This window comes from Pseudorasbora parva, chromosome 6, assembly GCF_024679245.1.
Source record: "Pseudorasbora parva isolate DD20220531a chromosome 6, ASM2467924v1, whole genome shotgun sequence".
Lineage (NCBI taxonomy): Eukaryota > Metazoa > Chordata > Actinopteri > Cypriniformes > Gobionidae > Pseudorasbora > Pseudorasbora parva.
The window spans coordinates 2,880,148-2,903,317 of record NC_090177.1 but is presented as its reverse complement, the minus strand read 5'-3'; the positions used below and the strand labels follow the sequence as shown (position 1 = coordinate 2,903,317).

Genomic DNA, 23,170 nt, shown 5'->3' with positions numbered 1-23,170 from the left:
ACGTAAGCCTGCTCCAGCACGAATGCTGAAACCCGAAACCGTCGCACCATAATGACGTAAGTGTGCTCCGGCACGAATGCTGAAACCCGAAACCGCCGCACCATAAAGACGTAAGCGTGCTCCAGCACGAATGCTGAAACCCGAAACCGTCGCACCATAATGACCTAAGCGTGCTCCGGCACGAATGCTGAAACCCGAAACCGCCGCACCATAAAGACGTAAGCGTGCTCCGGCACGAATGCTGAAACCCGAAATCGTCGCACCATAATGACGTAAGCGTGCTCCGGCACGAATGCTGAAACCCGAAACCGCCGCACCATAATGACGTAAGCGTGCTCCGGCACGAATGCTGAAACCCGAAACCGTTGCACCATAATGACCTAAGCGTGCTCCGGCACGAATGCTGAAACCCGAAACCGTTGCACCATAATGACGTAAGCGTGCTCCGGCACGAATGCTGAAACCCGAAACCGTCGCACCATAATGACGTAAGTGTGCTCCGGCACGAATGCTGAAACCCGAAACCGTCGCACCATAATGACGTAAGCGTGCTCCGGCACGAATGCTGAAACCCGAAACCGCCGCACCATAAAGACGTAAGCGTGCTCCGGCACGAATGCTGAAACCCGAAACCGTCGCACCATAATGACGTAAGCGTGCTCCGGCACGAATGCTGAAACCCGAAACCGCCGCACCATAAAGACGTAAGCGTGCTCCGGCACGAATGCTGAAACCCGAAACCGCCGCACCATAAAGACCTAAGCGTGCTCCGGCACGAATGCTGAAACCCGAAACCGCCGCACCATAAAGACGTAAGCGTGCTCCGGCACGAATGCTGAAACCCGAAACCGTCGCACCATAATGACGTAAGCGTGCTCCGGCACGAATGCTGAAACCCGAAACCGTCGCACCATAATGACGTAAGCGTTCTCCGGCACGAATGCTGAAACCCGAAACCGCCGCACCATAAAGACGTAAGCGTGCTCCGGCACGAATGCTGAAACCCGAAACCGTCGCACCATAATGACCTAAGCGTGCTCCGGCACGAATGCTGAAACCCGAAACCGTCGCACCATAATGACGTAAGCGTGCTCCGGCACGAATGCTGAAACCCGAAACCGTCGCACCATAATGACGTAAGCGTGCTCCGGCACGAATGCTGAAACCCGAAACCGTCGCACCATAATGACGTAAGCGTGCTCCGGCACGAATGCTGAAACCCGAAACCGTCGCACCATAATGACGTAAGCGTGCTCCGGCACGAATGCTGAAACCCGAAACCGTCGCACCATAATGACGTAAGCGTGCTCCGGCACGAATGCTGAAACCCGAAACCGCCGCACCATAATGACGTAAGCGTGCTCCGGCACGAATGCTGAAACCCGAAACCGTCGCACCATAATGACGTAAGCGTGCTCCGGCACGAATGCTGAAACCCGAAACCGTCGCACCATAATGACGTAAGCGTGCTCCGGCACGAATGCTGAAACCCGAAACCGTCGCACCATAATGACGTAAGCGTGCTCCGGCACGAATGCTGAAACCCGAAACCGTCGCACCATAATGACGTAAGCGTGCTCCGGCACGAATGCTGAAACCCGAAACCGTCGCACCATAATGACGTAAGCGTGCTCCGGCACGAATGCTGAAACCCGAAACCGCCGCACCATAATGACGTAAGCGTGCTCCGGCACGAATGCTGAAACCCGAAACCGTCGCACCATAATGACGTAAGCGTGCTCCGGCACGAATGCTGAAACCCGAATCCGTCGCACCATAATGACGTAAGCGTGCTCCGGCACGAATGCTGAAACCCGAAACCGTCGCACCATAATGACGTAAGCGTGCTCCGGCACGAATGCTGAAACCCGAAACCGCCGCACCATAATGACGTAAGCGTGCTCCGGCACGAATGCTGAAACCCGAAACCGTCGCACCATAATGACGTAAGCGTGCTCCGGCACGAATGCTGAAACCCGAAACCGCCGCACCATAATGACCTAAGCGTGCTCCGACACGAATGCTGAAACCCGAAACCGTCGCACCATAATGACGTAAGCGTGCTCCGACACGAATGCTGAAACCTGTTAGGGTTAGTACTCGGGCCCAGTTCATGGCAACCGTGCCTAGTGTGAGTACACCCTAAGATTTACTGCAAAAACTGCTTTTCTTACTTAGTATTTTTGTCTTGTTTCTAGTCAAAATATCAAAAAACACTTACATTAAGAAACATTTACTAGACAAGTAAAAATTATTCTTGTTTTGGGAAAAATAACTCAACATTAAGAGAGTTAAGTTTTTTTTATTTTAAGAGAGCTGTTTTTAGAGATAAAACTCTTTACATTCGATTTTCATGAAAACGTATCCCAGAGAACGATCTACTCGCTAACCATCTGTTCATTACCCCTATAGGGGCATTTCTCACCGGAGTTGTCCTTTAAAATGATGTTCTTAAGTTACTCTTTGCGTTTGCTCAGCGGCTGAAGCGCTTCTGCAGAAGAAAACCAAGGGTAACACAGATATGATGTCATCGACAGGCCACACCCTCACACGTCACGGTTCATTGGTTAAAATAGCAATTTTCACACAATTTACCAATATGAAATGCAAGCACAGAAATGCAACGTACCACAAACGTTGCCACAAGATAAACGTGTTTGCTGGGTGTCTCCTCAGTGCCATCACTGCCCCTACTGGCAACTCCTGACCACTGAGAGACCTCTCGAGCTCTCTTAAATAACTGCGAGACTCAGAGTGCTTCTTAGCTTTAAGAAATTTCATAACTTGCTTTTATACTTAAGTTTGAAAGTAGGAGTAAATTTCATGAATTCTCAGCACTTAAGACTATAATAGCACTTTGAGAAGCTTGATAAATACGGGCCTTAATTTTGAGTTTATTGAAATTAAAAATTTGAGTTGATACAATGAAGGAAATTGGTTTAATAAATAGAAACTCAAAATATGATTGTATTTGAACCACATAAAAATGTGTTAAATCATGAAAATAGCACAATTGGGCTTTGCTGCATCATCACAAATAAAACACACAATTCCCCAATATGCTTACAAAATATTTTAATAATATTTTAATAAAGTTTGTCAATTCTCAAAAATGTTCATTGTATTAACTCAAAATTTGAAGGCAACCAGGTAAGTTTTTATTTTTATACAGTCCCAGAGGTGAGCTAAACCTGACAAAACTGCTCTTGGGGTTTTAGATTATAGTATTTATAACTAGCTGTTTATGATTCAATAGAAGTAATTATGAAACAATATAAGTGTATGCCATGTGCTCATTTAGATATCTATGTAATGTCTGTTTAAGCTCACGGCAAACACAGATGAAACCTGGCGCTGCAGCAGCTGAACTTAGGCTGGAATGTGGGATTGAGGTTCTCCAGATCTGCTCAGACTTGCTGAATATATTTACTAAATATGAAAGTATGCTGCCGTCTGTCTCTCTGGGGGTCGAAAACACACACATTTGTGTTTCACGCCCGGGGACACATAATGCTGGAGGGTTTCTGGAGAGATTTCAAGACACACACTTAATGTTTCTGATTTAAGGCAAGACACCACAGGCAAAACTAGAGTTTTTTTTTCTAATATACCAGTCAATTTTGAGATTTGGGGCTATTTTGCACTTTATGTATTAGCGTCTGTAGATTTCGATTATGATTCATATCTTTAAAGAGTTTTTCCTCCACTTCAGCTGCACTTATACACACCAAAACGTACAGTTTTATTCCTGACTATATTCTGAAGGTTTCTACTGAGGGGTTTGTTCATATATCATTCACACTGGTTTATAGAACAGTTCATTCCTAAAAACGTTTTTTTCTTACTATTGACAATATTTACTGAATTAAGGCAAGACACTACAGACAAAGCCATTGTTTTTTGGTCAATTTTGATATTATGAGCTATTTTGTCTCCATAACATGTCTTCTTTCAGACTAGTGGAAAGAAAACATCCAAAACACACATTTAAGTCTTTATTTTATTGCACTTTATGTATTAGCGTCTGTAGATTTTGATTATGATTTATATCTTTAAAGAGTTGTTCCTCCACTTCAGCTGCACTTATACACACCAAAACTTACAGTTTTATTCCTGACTATATTCTGAAGGTTTCTACTGAGGGGTTTGTTCATATATATTATTCACACTGGTTTATAGAACAGTTTATTCCTAACAACTTAGTTTTTTTTGTCTGTTTCACAGTATTTTCTGATTTATGCAGTGATAAAAGGAAAGATCCAAAAAAAAACCTATAATAATAATAATTATAAATATAATAGTTTAACACAAATATGCCAACAAAATCAAAAAAGACTTAAGCCAGTGTCCAGATTGTTTTTCTTCTGGGAATATATGCAAATGAGTGTGTATTAATTTCATAGTGCCTCATTTGCATATTTTAACATAACAATCCAGAACATTAATATAATTTGTACTGTGGTTAATCTACTGGGGAAAATATGGGAATATCTATTAATTAAAAGTATTACCATATTCACCACTCATGCCTTAAATACTCATTTGTATGTTTTCCTTCATACTTTCCTACTTCAGTAGATGTTTAACTTGAAAACCTTTTTCTTTTTTAGCACCATTTCTCTGGTGTTTTAGGCCTTAATGTAAAATCTGCTGCTCTTCATCATGTCTGTCTTGTTTTCCAGTCAGATTGTTTAACGTTCTTAAACCCAGGTACATTTACTTTAGTACATGATGTATTGTTTTCTAAAAAATTTATCAAAATTAAGTGTTTATGATGAGAAGAAAAATATCTGCCAATGGGGTCATAAAAATAAGTTTGTTTTTCCACTGAATTACATTTATTTATCCGAACCCACTGGCAGATATTTTTCTTATTTTAATCATAAACTCACTTAATTTTTCAGAAAAATTCGACTTTCTGTCTTAAGTATATATCAAGTCATTTTGCATCTCAAATAAATCTTAAATGTGGTGCTCTTCGTCATTTTGGAAAAACGTAACTTTTTTTGGGGGGGGGGGATTCTTTACTTCATTGGACGGTTACAAAACTTAACCTAATTATAGGTTAATTATCGCAGTCATTGGAAATGAATGGAGAATGAATTTCAATGGAAACGTTTGGTACTGCACTCTTTTTTTGAGATATCAACCTCAAATTTGGAGCATAACCTGTTTATATTTATGATTGTGATTTTCTCAAAAGTGTTCTTGACTTTTTGATTTACTTAAATATATACTTTCCAACATGTTTTGGAAAGTATATATTTCATATAAAATCTTAAAGGTGCCCTATAATGAAAAATGGACTTAACCTTGCCATAGTGAAATAATAAGAGTTCAGTACATGGACATCACTGTGAGTCTCAAACACCATCGCCTCCTCCTTCTGATGTAAATCTCGTGAATCAAAAGCACCACGGAGAAAAAAGTGCTTCTCAACATAAACCCAACCATGACGCAAGCGTTGGGGATCATTTATATGCACGCCCCAACATTTGCATCTGTCCAACAAGCCGAATCTACTGATGGTGAAGGAGACACTCAAAGATCGCAAAAACGGCTCTCATGACTCACGGCTGAGGTTTATTATAATCGCATACCACAACAGATCGTTCGTTTGTTCGGCCCATTACAAGCAAGCTTCACTCAGCGTCTTTAACTGAGTGGCAAGTATATTCCTGCAAGCAGAAAGTAGCGATTTATCCCCTTATTGACTATTTAAACAATTTCTGATTAAATTGAAAGTTTCTTAGAGAGACCGCACTGTCTAGATAACGCGAGATGCTAGTACAGTAACAATTTGGAAACTCCAAGTACCATACCAAACTAAATAGTGTGTCTAATGACAAAGGGTAATATTATTTTGTATTACAAAATACAACCGTAGATACTTTGCTTACAGATCGTTCACTTGATCCTTCTAGCAAACGTCACCTTTCCCACCATATAAGTTAAAACGATAGTCAATGCGTCAACGCAGATGATCTGAAAACACCAATAAACAAGTTAGCTGCATTTGATCAATCTCCATTTGAGATGTTCTGCTTAAAGTGTCGTTCAGTCGGTCTGTGTTCTGTCAGGACTCACGAGCCGCTTCACTGAACTGCTGTGAGCTGCTGAAATAAGCCAATCAGAGCAGAGCTCAACATTAATATTCATGACTCTTCCAAACAAGGCAAAAACAGAGCATTACATCCTAGGGACAATTTATAGGGTTATAAATGGACCTGTAAAACTGTATCTGGACAATGTTTGCCCTTAAATAAGCCAAATACCCTCTATGTAGATATCAGAGAACAATCTAACATTTTGTTTCAAATCATTCTAGGGCACCTTTAAAAATGTACTTTTGCGCAGTTTTCATAACAATAAGCTTAAACTTGTATAACTTTTTCAAAGTTCACTTTTTTTTTTTAAATCTTTTTTTTCCCATTTCTGCAATAAACTGCAAATTGCAAATCTTTAAAAAGATCAAAACTTTAGTCTGTGCTCCAAAGCATTCAAGATTTATGAGTTTAAGTTGGAAATTTCACTTTCAGGTCTATGCTCAAAAAGTGAATAAACTGATTAATCATAGATGCAAACTCTTTGAGATCAAAATAGGTCACCTACGAGATGTGCGTAGATCCAATGAGAAAGTGTTTTGGAGGAGGAGGAGGTCTGTTCAGGCTGATCTTTTTCTTTTTCTTTTTCTTTTTTGAGTGATATTAAAAGGTAATAAAGAAATAGGGTTTAACTTACGAGGCAGTGTACAAAGTATCCCATATTGATGCATTTGTAGCCAGTGGGATCTTCAGTTTTCAGTGTTAATGAAGCGAAGATGATTTCCAAGATTTCCTGGTTGATGTCGTCTTATTTTTGTTTTGTTTATGTATTCATCTCTCATGTCTATTGAATGCTTTATTGTCTTTTATGAAGGGTTGTTTTGCCCTGAATAAAACACAAAAAAACTTTCTACCTCTTACCTGTTAGAATTAGTCTTCAGGCAGATCCAAAGATACTTAATAGTGTCTAGAAATGAGCATCAAAAGTAAATATATATAAATATGTATATACAGGTATATAAAACTGTACTGTATATAATGTCAGAGAATGTTTTCTCCATCCACGCAATGTTCTCACCTTTTTTACCCTTCACCCATTTGCATCCCTGATTAATAAACTGCTGCATAAATATAATGAAGTACCATAAAATCTCCTAAAATATGAAATAAAAGCATTAACTTGTGTGATCTGTTGTTCCTCAGGAGCCAGTGGTGCCACTGAAACAGGACGAGGAACTGGAGGCGGAAGCGCTGAAGGAATATGAACAGTTTCTGGCTCTGGAAAAGGTCGTTTTGAAGAACATGGGCCTCCTGACTGAAACACAAGACGAGTCAGACCTGTAACGCATTAGAGACATCATCATCATATCATCTAACAAAGAACAAAAATCTAGAATTTACAGCGGAGTCAGATTTTCTAATAACACTGGTGTTTATAATTAGCGAAGTTCTTGGAAAAATAAAACTCATGTGGTTTGTCATTACCATTGAACAGTACAGTCTAAAAAATGCTGGGTTAAAAACAACCCAAGTTGGGTTAAAAATGGACAAACCCAGAAACTGGGTTGTTTGAATTGGTCCATTCACTAGGTAAAAAAACAAAACACACACAATATCTGGGTTTGTCCATTTTCAACCCAACTTGGGTTGTTTTTAACCCAGCATTTTTTTAGAGTGAATAAGTAATGAAATGTTATTCAATGTACACGCTCTTTTCGAAGAGTCTTAACAGAATGCTAATGGTATGAACAACATTATAATACTTTAAAATCAGTTCTTAAAGATCAAATAAAAATCAGATGAGGTCAGAAATTCAAACTTTTTGGATGATTCTGTTTGGTTTCTAAAATATTAAAAAATTGAATTTGTAAAACATTTGAATTCTTTCGTTTTTGGCCACTGTAGCTACAACAAAAAGTTTTGGTAACACTTTATTTTAAGGTTCAGTTATAAACCATCAACTAGTTGCTTATTAGCATGCATATTACTAGGATATTGTCTGTTTATTAGTACTTATAAAGCACATTAATGCCTTATTCTGCATGACCTTATTCTACATCCCTTAATCCGACCCAATACCTAAACTTAAACGCTACAAAAATTACCTCACTAACTATTAATAAGCAGTAAATTATGAGTTTATTGAGGCTAAAGTCATAGTTAATAGTGAATATGTGTTCCTCATCCTAAAGTGATACCAAACTACCTCACTAACTATTAATAAGCAGTAAATTATGAGTTTATTGGGGCAGAAGTCATAGTTAATAGTGAATATGTGTTCCTCATACTAAAGTGATACCAAACTACCTCACTAACTATTAATAAGCAGTAAATTATGAGTTTATTGAGGCTAAAGTCATAGTTAATAGTGAATATGTGTTCCTCATACTAAAGTGATACCAAACTACCTCACTAACTATTAATAAGCAGTAAATTATGAGTTTATTGAGGCTAAAGTCATAGTTAATAGTGAATATGTGTTCCTCATACTAAAGTGATACCAAACTACCTTACTAACTATTAATAAGCAGTAAATTATGAGTTTATTGAGGCAGAAGTCATAGTTAATAGTGAATATGTGTTCCCCATACTAAAGTGATACCAAAGTTTTCTAGATATGCAAAACATTAAAAACGCAGTTTCATGAGAGCAGCAGATGGTGTGTGTTATTGTAAGCTGCGAGCGCAGTGACCTTGAAGATTGATTCTTCCTCCGGTTACTCATCTTCATTTCCCTTCAGTGCCGTAATCAAACACGCTCTTAATTCAGCGGCTTCTCCTCCGACAGCTAATCTATAACAGCTTATCTGGTTACATGCGGACACATTCAGGCTCTTCTTGTACAATATTGATCAGCTTCAGCCCGACTCGTATCGATTCAATAAAGACACTAAACTTCCTTCTCAAGAGAGTGCAGGTTTGGTCAGTTTACAGTGACTTTCAAGTCAATATCTACGCTGGGTAATAAACTCAGCCTGATCTGCCGGCGATTTGATTTCGCCCGGCAACTCAGTCCGCAAACCTGTACATTAATTTCTGCTGCTTTCGTTACACTTTTTCGGGAACCAATCACAGCCTGGCATGCTATTGGCGGGTTTAATATGATGACAGATAGAGAAGCGATGGGTTGTCGCCCGTTGATCATGCCTCTTGTGGTCTGTCTCTATTGGATAGTCCTTCAACCAATCAGAGTCATTTGAACTACGACCTTTGATCCTGCCTCTTGAGGTCTGATTGGTTGAAGGACTATCCAATTGCGACAGACTCATTTGATCTACGCCCGTTGATCCTGCCTCTTGAGGTCTGATTGGTTGAAGGACTATCCAATTGCGACAGTCATTTGAACTACGCCCATTGATCCTGCCTCTTGAGGTCTGATTGGTTGAAGGACTATCCAATTGCGACAGTCATTTGAACTATGCCCGTTGATCACACCTCTTGTGCAGTAGAAAATACAGACCAGACTCCCCAGACCAATGTTTAATCTTAAATTGAGTCAATGTCATAAAACTGCATCCGATGAAATTCAAGTCAACCTTCTAAAAATGCATTTCGAACTTGTAAGGAATTAAGTTTATACTGTTTTCTCTACCATTTAAAAACATCCCACTGGTGAAACACCAGAAGAGCACATTTCTATATAAATTGTTACAACCCCAAATCAGAAAAAGTTGGGACAGTTTGGAAAACGCAAATAAAAAAAAGAAAGTAGTGATTTCTAAATTTACTTTGACTTGTATTTCATTGCAGACAATATGAACACAAAATATTTCATGTTTTGTCTGGTCAACTTCATGTCATTTGTGAATATGCATCCGTTCCTGTCATTCAGACCTGCAACACATTTCAAAAAAAGTTGGGACAGGAGCAATTTAGGGCTAGTAATGAGGTAAAAGGGTTAAATAATGATGTGATTTGAAACAGGTGATGTCAACAGGTGATTGAAATTATGATTTGGTACAAAAGCCGCATCCAAGAAAGATCTAATCCTTTAGGAGCAAAGATGGGCCGAGGATCGCCAGTTTGCCAACAAATACGTGAGAAAATTATTGAAATGTTTAAAAACAATGTTCCTCAAAGAAAGATAGGAAGAGATTTGGATATTTCACATTCAACAGTGCATAACATAATTACAAGATTCAAGGAATCTGGAGGAATTTCAGTGCGTAAAGAACAAGGCCGCAAGCCTAAGCTGAACAACCGCGATCTCCGATTCCTCAGGCGGCACTGCATCAAGAATCGTCATTCATCTAGAAGCGATATCACCACATGGGCTCAGGACTACTTTGACAAACCTTTGTCAAGTACAACAATACGTAGTTACATCCACAAATGCCAGTTAAAACTGTACTGTGCCAAAAGGAAGCCTTATGTTAACAGTGTCCAGAAGAGCCGTCGACTTCTCTGGGCTCGGAGGCCTCTGGGATGGACCATCACACAGTGGAAATGTGTACTGTGGTCAGATGAATCAGTATTTCAGGTATTTTTTGGGAGGAATGGACGCCGTGTGCTCCGGACCAAAGAACAAAAGGATCATCCAGACTGTTACCAGCAACAAGTCCAAAAGCCAGGGTCTGTCATGGTATGGGGTTGTGTCAGTGCCATTGGCAAAGGTAACTTGCACTTCTGTGAAGGCACCATTAATGCTGAAAAGTACATAGAGATTTTGGAGCATAATATGCTGCCTTTTTTAAGAAGATATCTTTTCCAGGGACGTCCATGCATATTTCAACAAGACAATGCAAAACCACATTCTGCACACATTACAAAGTCCTGGCTGCGGAGGAAGAGGGTACGGGTACTTGACTGGCCTGCCTGCAGTCCCGACCGGTCTCCAATAGAGAATGTGTGGCGCATTTTGAAGCACAAAATGCGACAATGAAGACCCCGTACTGTTGCCCACCTTAAGACTTGTTTGCAGAAAGAATGGGACAAAATTACACCCGAAACACTTCATCACTTGGTGTCTTCAGTCCCTAAACGTCTTTTAAGTGTTGTGAAAAGGAATGGCAACATTACAAAGTGGTAAATGCTTTACTGTCCCAACTTTTTTTGAAATGTGTTGCAGGTCTGAATGACAGGAAAGGATGCATATTTACAAATGACATGAAGTTGACCAGACAAAACATGAAATATTTTGTGTTCATATTGTCTGCAATGAAATACAAGTCAAAGTAATTTTAGAAATCACTTCTTTTTTATTTTATTTGCACATTCCATACTGTCCCAACTTTTTCTGATTTGGGGTTGTAATTACATATTTGCATAGACTGAACCCAAGGCAATAATTTACGTAACATGATTTCATGAATAAGGCACAGTATGCATAAATATTTCAAGATGTAGTACAAAACATTACTTTTGGAAGAGAGACGTTTCCTCTCAAAAATGGCAATGCTCACTTTGCATTTTTAATCCAGTTTTTTGAAAGCAAATACTGCTGATAATGAGTCAAGAAAGAATGAGTCGTCACACTAGAAATGAAGGTCAAATCGAGTTGCAATGCATTATGGGATGCTGTATTTCATGCAGTGTGCTCTGTTAATATTCGGCACCTCTTGGCAATTGTCTTACCGTATTGGTGTGCAACCAAACTAATTCACAAGCTCATAAATTTTGTGTCTGTTGCATGAATCCGCACGTCGGTCAATGAACTGAACAATCACATCTTGTGTTCATTATCCAGCTGCATTAGACGTGCGTTTTCTCTCCTTAATCTGTTCCTGTTGGGCAAACAAAGGCAGTTTTGACTAAATCTGGCCACGTTTCAGCACTGATAACAATTTTTTCTCCTCTAAGCTCCGTCTGATACTCTAATAGACGTGTAATCTTACAGACTTCTACTAGTGCAGATTTTAAAGAATAAATGCTAAATGTACAGTGACGACATCAGCAGGATCACCTCAACAAACCACCAGCCAATCAAAGGTCATCTCTTCCGGGCAGCCATCACAACGCTGTGTTTCACATCAAAGGGTCTTTTGGGACTTGACTAGGCCAATCGCACGTCTGAAGTGTGGCCAAATGCTGACAGACGTATGGATGTTTATCATAGAAAGCAAAGCAGGTGTCTCTGAAGACGTACATCTGCGCTGCTGGAGAAATCAGTGAGATTTCAGACCTACAGAATGACATTTACCCAGCGCATCTGCGGAAAAAGAGGCCGGTTATCAAAAGCTGGATCCTTTGAAGCCCGAATGCGTCGGTAAATGCTCCTTCGAATAAGGCCAACAAATCCATCTTTATTTCTCTGGGCCGTGAAGGAAAGAACGAGTGAATCCTTCAAAGCCTATCCCAAAATTCATTATGTGCCAGTGGTTTTTGGCACAGACTCACCTTATATATCAGACTCACGATGACTGAGCCGCATGACAGATCGCCAGCTAATGTTCCAGTGACAAATTACAGGGACTGAAATGTGAATCTGCAGAGGAAAAACGTGACTCATTGTAGTTTGGCTTTGCTTTGATCACACGGCAATCTGTAAAAATAAGCTTCTAAACACTATATTGCTTAAACTATTGGAACACCAAATAATTGAATTCAGGTGTTCCAATCACTTCCATTGCCACAGGTGTATAAATCAAACACTAGGCCTGCAGACGCTTCTACACGCATTAGTGAAAGAATGGGTCGCTCCCAGAAGCTTTCAAGGGTGGTACTGTGATACTTCGTGTGGCCTTCAGATGAGCTCAAGAACAGCGGAGAGAGCTTCATGGAATGGGTTTCCATGGCCGAGCAGCTCATCCAAGCTTTACATCACCAAGAGCAATGCAAAGCGTGGGATGCAGTGGAGTAAAGCAGCCGCCACTGGACTCTAGAGCAGTGAGACGTGTTCTCTGAGCGACCAATCACACTTCAGTCTGACAATCCCATGGACGAGTCTGGGTTTGGCAGTTGTCAGGAGAACGGAACTTGCCTGACTGCTAAGTGTAAAGTTTGATGGAGGGGGGATTATGAGGTGGGCTTGTTTTTCAGGGGTTGGGCTTGGCCCCTTAGTTCCAGTGAAAGGAACTCTTAGGCCCCGATCACACAGAACGCGTTTTTCAGGTTCGAAAACGTGAGGCGCACTGCACTGCCTTTTTTGGTTGCCGTTTTTTCATTAGAAAAGAGCAGTGCACTGCGGGTTTTTTTTTTTAATGTTTCTAGGCAACCCCCAAATCAGCTGTCCTGTCAGTCAAATCAAGGTAACGGTCAACACAACGGAAGGCCCGCCTCTTCATTCATTCGATTGGACAACAGAAAATAAACGTGATGACATCGGGCGCTTTTCCGCTCAGAGTTGATTTTTTTTCAACTTCATGCACCTAGAGCGCTCCTTCAAAAATGCAAGGTGCAGCAGGCAGTTAACGCGTGAGATGCCCAGGGTGAATAAGCAGCGAGCATAACAATCTCTGCCAACCGGAATCTATTCAAAAAGGCGCCTCTCGCTGCAAAAACACGTTCTGTGTGATCGGGGCCTTAATGCTTCAAGACATTTTGGACAATTTCATGCTCCCATCTTTGTGGGAACAGTTTGGAAACGGCCCCTTCCTGTCCCAACATGACTGCGCTCCAGTGCACAAAGCATCGGTTCATAAAGACATGGATGAGGAGTTTGGTGTGGAGGAACTTGACTGGCCAGCGTTGATTTGACTGGTTGAGTCCTGAGATCAACCCGATAGATCACCTTTGGGATGAATTAGAGCAGAGACTGCCTCCATTGGCAGCAATTTCCTCTCTCAAGACCCATGAAGGCACTAAAGATGTCATTACAAAGCCCATCTCACTACAGTGGCTCTACAATTATTTTATGAAGAGACGAGAATTAGTTTTTGTGCGCAAACAAATCTAAATAACAACTTATATAGTGATGGCCGATTTCAAAACACTACTTCCTGAAGCTTTGAAGCATTCTGAATAAGTGTATCGAATCAGCTTTGGCGAGGCCATGAATCAATACACTGATTATGGGTCTTGAGAGAGGAAATGTCTTTGCTGCCAATGGAGGCCTTTCTGAGCCATCAGATTTCAACAAAATATCTTCATTAGGGGTCTGGAATGGCATGAGGGTGAGTAATTTATTTTAGTCACTTAAGTTCATGTGCTTGTTAATGCATGCGTCCCAAAAGTTTTGGAAATATAGTGTATATCAAGATATTTAAAGAAAAACAGTCAAGTCGTCATGGCTTCATGAAAGAAACTTTAATGTGATCATATACTTCTCAATATCAGTACAAATAATATCTGCTTTAGTCATATGTTCACCTTAGCATAACCAAACTTTTACAAAAGCACAACAGAGAGAAAAAGGAATGTTTTATCAAAGCATCTAACAAGTTTCCTTCTTGCTAACCATGGATCAGTTGAGATCTGATCCCAAATCAGGCTTCAGGAAACCAGATTAAACACTCTAAAGGTGTGGCCACACTAGATTTGCATCAATACACATTTAAAGGCATGCATACTGATATCTGCAATCTGGAATAGACAGTTAACATTATTATTATGATGAATATGTTCAAATGTGAAGTCCATATGCAAGACATCATATCCAATTTATGTAGCAAAAAAAGTATGCAAATTTTATTGTTCATAATTTTTCATACTTAAAATCTAGTGTGACCGGCTATTGAGAGGAAACGGAGACCGCGGCCACCGGACAAACCTCCAATCGACTGCTTTTATTCACTGGATTTGTTGAAATCCTTTATTTATATCTTTTAAAATTAGATTTTCAAGCAGACTGTAGCATGTGGAGACCATTGTCAGGCAAGAAGCACAATCAATAAAACAAACAGCCTGTGTAAAGTTTCAGTCTTGGATTCACAAGAACTGCAAATTTACAAACAAGCCATAAACGTGAGCAGCTGCCAAATGGGAAAAAACAAACAAAACAGAATTTCACTGTAATTAAAATAATCTCTATCTACACGCATAAATACATCCCACTGTAGGATACACTGAGAAATACTTTATATTTGACCATAAAGCTTTTGACCATGCAATGCTCAAATTTCCTGCACTTTTGCGACCATAAAATACCCCAAATCCATCCTCATTCTGTGACTGTGGGTTATATCATTACATAGCTCCAACAATATATATATATATATATATATATATATAAAAGGCTGATCTACAGGCCAAATACTACAAGGTAGCTGACGAACATTTAAATATGCACAAACTGAAGTGTACGTCATCGAAAATACATATTCCAACTATATTCCTACATACATACATGTGTCTGTCAAATACTGATGAGTTTGTATCCCTGGACTGCTGAGAATTATGCAAATATAACGATCAAAAGTGGGACTGTTGTCATGGTGTTACAATGATTATCACAGATGACATTTAGATCGCTCTTTTAATTGTTAAGTGAAATTGTGTTTAGGGGCGTCCATCGAAAGCAAAATAAACATCAGCAATTTTAAGTTATTTTTTTAAATTTCATCTTCTTAAGAAACTTACATTAAAGTTCTGCCTAACTATTATTAAATATTAAATTTACTATTTACTACGAGTATATTCATTTTACGCCGTCCATAGCTTGTTTAGGGGGACGTTTGAAGTAGTTTTGTAAGGAAAAAAACTCAGAGTTGCTGTTTTAATCTCGGACAATTGCTACCTCTACTAGACCAGCAGCGTTAGTCGCTCCCTGAATGGAAAGGGTGTTGAGTGTCTGATGCTGCTCTTAGAGCATCCTTTAAGCGCATTTGACCTCCCAAACACCTGCGTGAAAGTTAAAAGACAGTAGTTATAGACCTTGATTAGAATCAGGTGCATTTAAATACAGCTGGATCTGAAGGTGGCCTTCCAAGTGCGGGACTAGATAAGGGTTGAGGGTTAGGATATAATATTTAGAGTTCAGAAAGTAAGGTGCAGGGCTCTCAAACTGCTGACTAACACCATCTCTGTAGGTGATTTGCCTTTGAGACCCCTGGAGAAGGCTTCAGGGTCATGGAGGTTGGGGGATTCAATCCAACTCCTAGTGATCTGCCTCTTTAAGTGATGCCCTAATTAACAGGTTAAAGTGTGTTTGGAGGGTTGGTACTTGAGCCTACATAAAGCACGATCTCCAGGAGCAGGACTGAAGTTCCAACCCTCCAAACACTTTAACCAGCTAAATGTGGATCACTTGAAGAGGTAGATCTCCAGGAGCGGGATTGAGTGCCCAAACCTCAACCCAACAATCCTGAACTACATCAGTGGGTCTCAAAAGTGACCTAGTGAAGTGGTGTTAGCCAGTGGTTTGAGATCCCTGGGCCCTAGTCCCTCAACTTTGAATTTCATGTTCTAACCCTAATCCTGTTCTAGGTGTGTTAAGTGTACAGGAAGCAAGATCTCAAGTAGTAAGACTGAACACATCTAGGACAGGGTAGGGTTAGGATATGACATTCAGAGTTGAGGGACTAGGGTGCAGGGATCTCAAACAACAGGCTAACCCCAACTCACCAGGCCATTTACTGTACATTTGAGACCCCTGATGTAGAGGAATCCTGTTCAGGACCGTTGGGATGAGGTTTGAGCACTCAATACTGCTCCTGGAGATCTACCTCTTCAAGTGATCCCCAATAAGCTGGTTAAAGTGTGCTTGGAGGGTTGGAACTTAAGTCTACATGAAGCAAGATCTCCAGGAGCAGGACTGAACACATCTAGACCAGGATTAGGGTTAGGACATGGCATTCAGAGTTAAAGGACTAGGGCACAGGGATTTCAAACAACTGGCTAACACCACTTCACTAGATAATTTGCTTTGAGACCCCTAATGTAGATTTTAGGATTTTTAGGTTGAGGTTTAGGCACTCAATCCCACTACTGGAGATCTGCCTCTTTAAGTGATCCCTAATTAGATGGTTAAAGTGGGTTTGGAGGGTTGGAACTTGAGTCTACAGGAAGCAAGATCTCCAGGAGCAGGACTGAAGTTCCAATCCTCCAAACACACTTTAACCAGCTAATTAGGGATCACTTGAAGAGGTGGATCACCAGGAACGGTATTGAATGGCCAAACCTCATCCCAACGGTCCTGAACAGGATTCCTCTACATCAGGGGTCTCGAATGTACAGTAAATGGCCTAGTGAGGAGGTGTTAGCCTGTTGTTTGAGATCCCTGCGCCCTAGTCCCTTAACTCTGAATGTCATATCCTAACCCTATCCTGGTCTAGTGGTGTTCAGTCTTGCTCCTGGAGCTCTTGCTTCCTGTAGACTTAACACACCTAGAACAAGATAAGGGGTAGGACATGACATTCAAAGTTGAGGGACTAGGACGCAGGGATCTCAAACAACTGGCTAACACCACTTCACTAGGTAATTTGCTTTTGAGACCCCTGATGTAGTTCAGGTTTGTTGGGTTGATGTTTGGGTACTCAATCCCGCTCCTGGTTAAAGTGTGTTTGGAGGGTTGGAACTTGAGTCTACAGGAAGCAAGATCTCCTGGAGCAGAACTGAACACCCCTGGTTTAGGGTGTAAATGTTAGAACAGGATTAGGGTTAGGATATTACATTCAGAGTTGAGGGAAAAGGGTGCAGGAATCTCAAACAACTGGCTAACACCAGCTCAACTAGGTCATTTACATTCGAGACCCCTAATGTAGAGTTCAGGATCGACAAGTTGAGATTTGGGCACTCAGTCTTGCTCCTGATGATCTTTAAGAGACCTTGATTAGCTGTTTAAAGAGAGAGTCCATTTTAAAATAAATTCTTTAAATACTCACCCTCATGTGGTTAAAATCACATAAGACTTTCCTTTATCTTCAGAACATAATTAGGAATGAAGAGATTTCCCTCCATTGAAAGTCTATTCAACCAAACCTCTTACACTTCAAAACATTTATAAAGAGATTGTAAAATAAATCCATATGAATCGAGGGGTTTAATCCAAGCCTTCTGAAGAGACATGTAAAAACCATTGAGGCTTACTCTCATACGTCAAGCAAGTATTGTTGGGCGTCTGTTTATGTTCGCTGATAAAAGTCTTATGGATTTGGAATGACATGCGGTGAGTAAATTATGACAATTTTCATTTAACTAGAACTGGAGCTGAAGTTGGCCTTTCAGGAGCAGGACTGAACACTCCTAGTTTAGGGTCTGAGGGTTAGGATAAGGTTAGGATAGGGAGTAGAGTTCAGGGATTTTAAACTAAGCTACCTTCCTAGGTAATTTGCATTTTAGACACCTGGTATAAGGTTAGGGTAGGGTACTCAATCCCGCTCTTGGTGATCCCGCTCCTCTTTAAATTAACACCAAGACCTTGATTAGCTGTTTCAAGTGTGTTTGGAGGGTTGGAACTGAAGTCTACAGGAAGCCGGATCTCTATGTGCAGGATTGAGTTCCCCCGATTTAGGACCTGGGATGTATCTATAGTACCTAGTACTCCCACCATAAGGCTTCACAACTGTACCTGAACTAGCCGTGCCTCTAACAGCAGGCCCCATAAGTGCATTGGTTTTCATCGTAATGTTTTGTACCTCTGTAAAAAGCTCTCGCTCTTGTATGCACCACCTTGACACAATGAAGGCACCTGGCACACCCCTCAGGGTTCAATGAGTTCTTCTCATAAGAAGAAAAACAATTAGGAGATCAACAACATGGAGACCAGGAGACAAACAAAAACACAAATCAGATGTGAGGAATGTCTTCTTGTACATGCATCCCAAGTGTGCATGGAAGCGCCATAGCGCTTAAGTCTCTAGGGAATCACCACCAAATTTCACTATTCTGGTTTAGAGTCAATACCCTACGTTGAGCTTGTTCTTGTTGAGCTCCCTCTCTAGGTTGCCAATGAGTGTGTCAATGCTCTTCTGCAAGTCTCGTAGGTTGACCCTGTTGCTTAGTACTGGGCTAATCTCCTGGATCTTCATGTAGGCCTGATAGGTGTGCTCTTTGGGTCTGTGCTCCTCGTAATCAGGGAGGATTTGATCGCAGGGGCTGAGAGGTAGAGGTTCCTCTACTTGTAGCCTGTCCAAATCTCTTGTCTCCTCTTCCTCACTCACTTCCTCCTCTATTTGCATTTCCTCAACCCTCTCCGTTGCTTCATTCACCTCAGGCAACTCTTGTTCAGCATCTTCAGTACACTTCTGTAAATCCTCTTGTCCGTCATTCGGAGGCTCTTCGCTGGGAACATCATCATAGTCTGCCTCCTCCGGGCAGCTCGGATGGAGGTACGTTTCTCGGCATCTGCTCCAGTCTCCGGCGTAGCGGTTACTTGGACTGTCCAGGCGGCCGGCTCTAGGCCGCAAAACTCCCGCCATGTCCACCTCAGTTAGATTTAGTACCTGTGGACGCTCTTTCCTCCTCCTCACGGCCGCCATCACCACTGGGCTCGACTCCATTAGGGCAGGAACCGGAGATGAAGATTTACCCTGAGCGTCCACAACTACAAGAGAAAAAAAAGCAATGGCTTTAATTTAGGGCTGGGCGATAAAAGGATAACGATAATTATCACAATATACACGTTAATCTCTCCTGACTGCTTTGTCGGACAAACCTGTCAATCAAACTCGCGGTGAAGGGTGAATTTGAAGATAAAATGGACAAACTATGACCTGCTTACATGGCGTAACTCTGTTGCTTTTAAATGTGCTATATAGATCAAATTTGACTTGACTTGAAAGGAAACTTTTTTGGGTTTAAAAACTTTTTGTTAAAATATTCTAAAGAAACTGAAAAATAGTCACACTTAGTTGTAAATTTAGAACTGTTTATTCTTAATGATTGTTCTTTGCAATTGTATGGCTTACCATGTTTTTTTCAGAGCTTGTTAATCCTGAATATAACGGTTATATTTTAAATAAAAATATTGAAAGAAATCTTCATAATCATTTTTAATATGGCAACACTGTCAAACAGATATTCCAGCTATAAACAAAAAGCATCGTAACTCCAATTTTGGTTAAAATGTAAAGTTAATGTATTTCCACAGCAGGATAGTTAGTTACCAAAAAAGCATGTAAAGAATCGTTTTGGGAATCGGATCGTTACTCCCAGAATCGGAATCGGATCGGCTCGTTAATAAGTGCCTTAAGATTCCCACCCCTACTGCCTACATGTGATGGGACGAGTAAAACAAACAAACAAAAGAAGCAAAAATCAATCAATCAATCAATCAATCAACTTGATTTATATAGCGCTTTTACAATCACGATTGTGTCAAAGCAGCTTACCAGTGTTAAACTGTGATTAATCTAATCTTGTGTTCCCAATGACATTACTTTATTTGAAGAAGGCAAAATAACGGCGTGATTATAGATATATTTACATAGATTCCTCATTAGTGCCTGTGTGGATGGCACAGATCGGTCGAATGATGGGGCAGTGTGTGTGTGTGTGTGTGTGTGTGTGTGTGTGTGTGTGTGTGTGACAGTGTTGTGTGTGCAGTTTTCTGCTAAAACTGCAATTAGCGTTGTTCTGAATAAGATACGAAAAATTATATTGTGCCTTCAATATTTTAAATGAGTGTATACTTTTATATTTTTAGTTTAATCTCTTTTTATGATTTTGTTATTAAATATTGCAATTTAGGTTTAATTAAACCTAATTAAACCTAATTTAGTTACTTTTCCTAGTTACTTTGAAAAAGTATTCTGATTACTCCTTTAAAAAGTAACTTTGTTACTTTACAGATTACTTGATTTTAAAAGTAACTAAGTAAAATTACAAGTTACTTTATTAGTTACATTCAGCAGTTTCAGACAACACTCTTGCCGCCTCAACATAGAAATGACGACCGTTTTTGCCAACACTCACTTTAATAAAAAAAAAAAAAAAATTGGGTGCTTTATATGCTAGTAAAAACCCTGCCTCGGTGTTATTATAGTTTTTTATTTGAGCTTTATTAAAGGCACAATATGTAAGATTTTGGAGTAAAATATCCAAAATCCACTACAGCGATGTTATATATTTTGTTGATGTTATCACATTATCCCAAATGTTTCTAAGGATGTTTAAATCCAGATAAATCAGAGATTTTATTGGAATCAGTGCACTTTTATTGGAAGTGAATTTTTAACACTAAAGTCAACAATGTATCTCCTGACATTTTTAGTTGAAATTAAAAAAAAAATTCATGGAAAAAATACTCTAAAAATTACTAAAATAGTAACTCGCAGTGACTTGGATAAATTACTTTAATCTGATTACTGGTTTGGAAATAGTAACGCGTTAGATTACTCGATACTGGAAAAAAGTCGTCAGATTAGAGTAACGGCAGGGTATCTGCAGGTTTCAGCAAGTCAAATTTAAGACTTTTTAAGACCATTATGAATTAAATTTAGGACCTATCGCGCAATAAAAAAAAACATACTAAGGAAATGCAGAATCACTAAATTACTTGCAAAGTAAATTAATTTATTTAAATTGAACAAAGTATTAGTAAATTTATTATTAATTGCTCAATTCCACCAGGATTAGCCTGTATATATATACAGTCTTGTTCAAAATAATAGCAGTACAATGTGACTAACCAGAATAATCAAGGTTTTTAGTATATTTTTTATTGCTACGTGGCAAACAAGTTACCAGTAGGTTCAGTAGATTCTCAAAAAACAAATGAGACCCAGCATTCATGATATGCACGCTCTTAAGGCTGTGCAATTGGGCAATTAGTTGAATTAGTTGAAAGGGGTGTGTTCATAAAATAGCAGTGTGGCATTCAATCACTGAGGTCATCAATTTTGTGAAGAAACAGGTGTGAATCAGGTGGCCCCTATTTAAGGATGAAGCCAACACTTGTTGAACATGCATTTGAAAGCTGAGGAAAATGGGTCGTTCAAGACATTGTTCAGAAGAACAGCGTACTTTGATTCAAAAGTTGATTAGAGAAGGGAAAACCTATAAAGAGGTGCAAAAAATGATAGGCTGTTCAGCTAAAATGATCTCCAATGCCTTAAAATGGAGAGCAAAACCAGAGAGACGTGGAAGAAAACGGAAGACAACCATCAAAATGGATAGAAGAATAACCAGAATGGCAAAGGCTCAGCCAATGATCACCTCCAGGATGATCAAAGACAGTCTGGAGTTACCTGTAAGTACTGTGACAGTTAGAAGACGTCTGTGTGAAGCTAATCTATTTTCAAGAATCCCCCGCAAAGTCCCTCTGTTAAAAAAAAGGCATGTGCAGAAGAGGTTACAATTTGCCAAAGAACACATCAACTGGCCTAAAGAGAAATGGAGGAACATTTTGTGGACTGATGAGAGTAAAATTGTTCTTTTTGGGTCCAAGGGCCACAGGCAGTTTGTGAGACGACCCCCAAACTCTGAATTCAAGCCACAGTACACAGTGAAGACAGTGAAGCATGGAGGTGCAAGCATCATGATATGGGCATGTTTCTCCTACTATGGTGTTGGGCCTATTTATCGCATACCAGGGATCATGGATCAGTTTGCATATGTTAAAATACTTGAAGAGGTCATGTTGCCCTATGCTGAAGAGGACATGCCCTTGAAATGGTTGTTTCAACAAGACAATGACCCAAAACACACTAGTAAACGGGCAAAGTCTTGGTTCCAAACCAACAAAATGAATGTTATGGAGTGGCCAGCCCAATCTCCAGACCTTAATCCAATTGAGAACTTGTGGGGTGATATCAAAAATGCTGTTTCTGAAGCAAAACCAAGAAATGTGAATGAATTGTGGAATGTTGTTAAAGAATCATGGAGTGGAATAACAGCTGAGAGGTGCCACAAGTTGGTTGACTCCATGCCACACAGATGTCAAGCAGTTTTAAAAAACTGTAGTCATACAACTAAATATTAGTTTAGTGATTCACAGGATTGCTAAATCCCAGGAAAAAAAAATGTTTGTACAAAATAGTTTTGAGTTTGTACAGTCAAAGGTAGACACTGCTATTTTTTTGAACACACCCCTTTCAACTAATTGCCCAATTGCACAGCCTTAAGAGCGTGCATATCATGAATGCTGGGTCTTGTTTGTTTTCTGACAATCTACTGAACCTACTGGTAACTTGTTTGCCACGTAGCAATAAAAAATATGCTAAAAACCTTGATTATTCTGGTTAGTCACATTGTACTGCTATTATTTTGAACAAGACTGTATATACACACACACACACACACACACACACACACACACACACACACACACACACACACACACACACACACACACACACACAAACACACACA

At 40.0% G+C, this 23,170-nt stretch overlaps 2 protein-coding genes across 5 annotated transcripts in view; one reads left to right on the top strand and one right to left on the bottom strand.

Annotated features, from left to right (window-relative positions):
- Positions 1 to 7,847, top strand: part of dnai3 (dynein axonemal intermediate chain 3) — a 65,522-nt gene extending 57,675 nt beyond the window's left edge. For both annotated transcript variants that reach the window (XM_067445321.1, XM_067445322.1), the window contains exon 23: positions 7,248 to 7,847. In XM_067445321.1, coding sequence (XP_067301422.1) covers positions 7,248 to 7,388 — 141 coding nt within the window. In that variant the 3' untranslated portion in view covers positions 7,389 to 7,847. The remainder of the gene's footprint in view (positions 1 to 7,247) is intronic.
- Positions 7,848 to 17,205: 9,358 nt separating this feature from the next.
- Positions 17,206 to 23,170, bottom strand: part of syde2 (synapse defective 1, Rho GTPase, homolog 2 (C. elegans)) — a 78,614-nt gene continuing 72,649 nt past the window's right edge. Inside the window, exon 7 of one of the 3 annotated variants that reach the window (XM_067445336.1) lies at positions 17,206 to 19,403. In XM_067445336.1, coding sequence (XP_067301437.1) covers positions 18,757 to 19,403 — 647 coding nt within the window. In that variant the 3' untranslated portion in view covers positions 17,206 to 18,756. The remainder of the gene's footprint in view (positions 19,404 to 23,170) is intronic. The other 2 variants (XM_067445337.1, XM_067445338.1) reach the window with 2 other exon arrangements.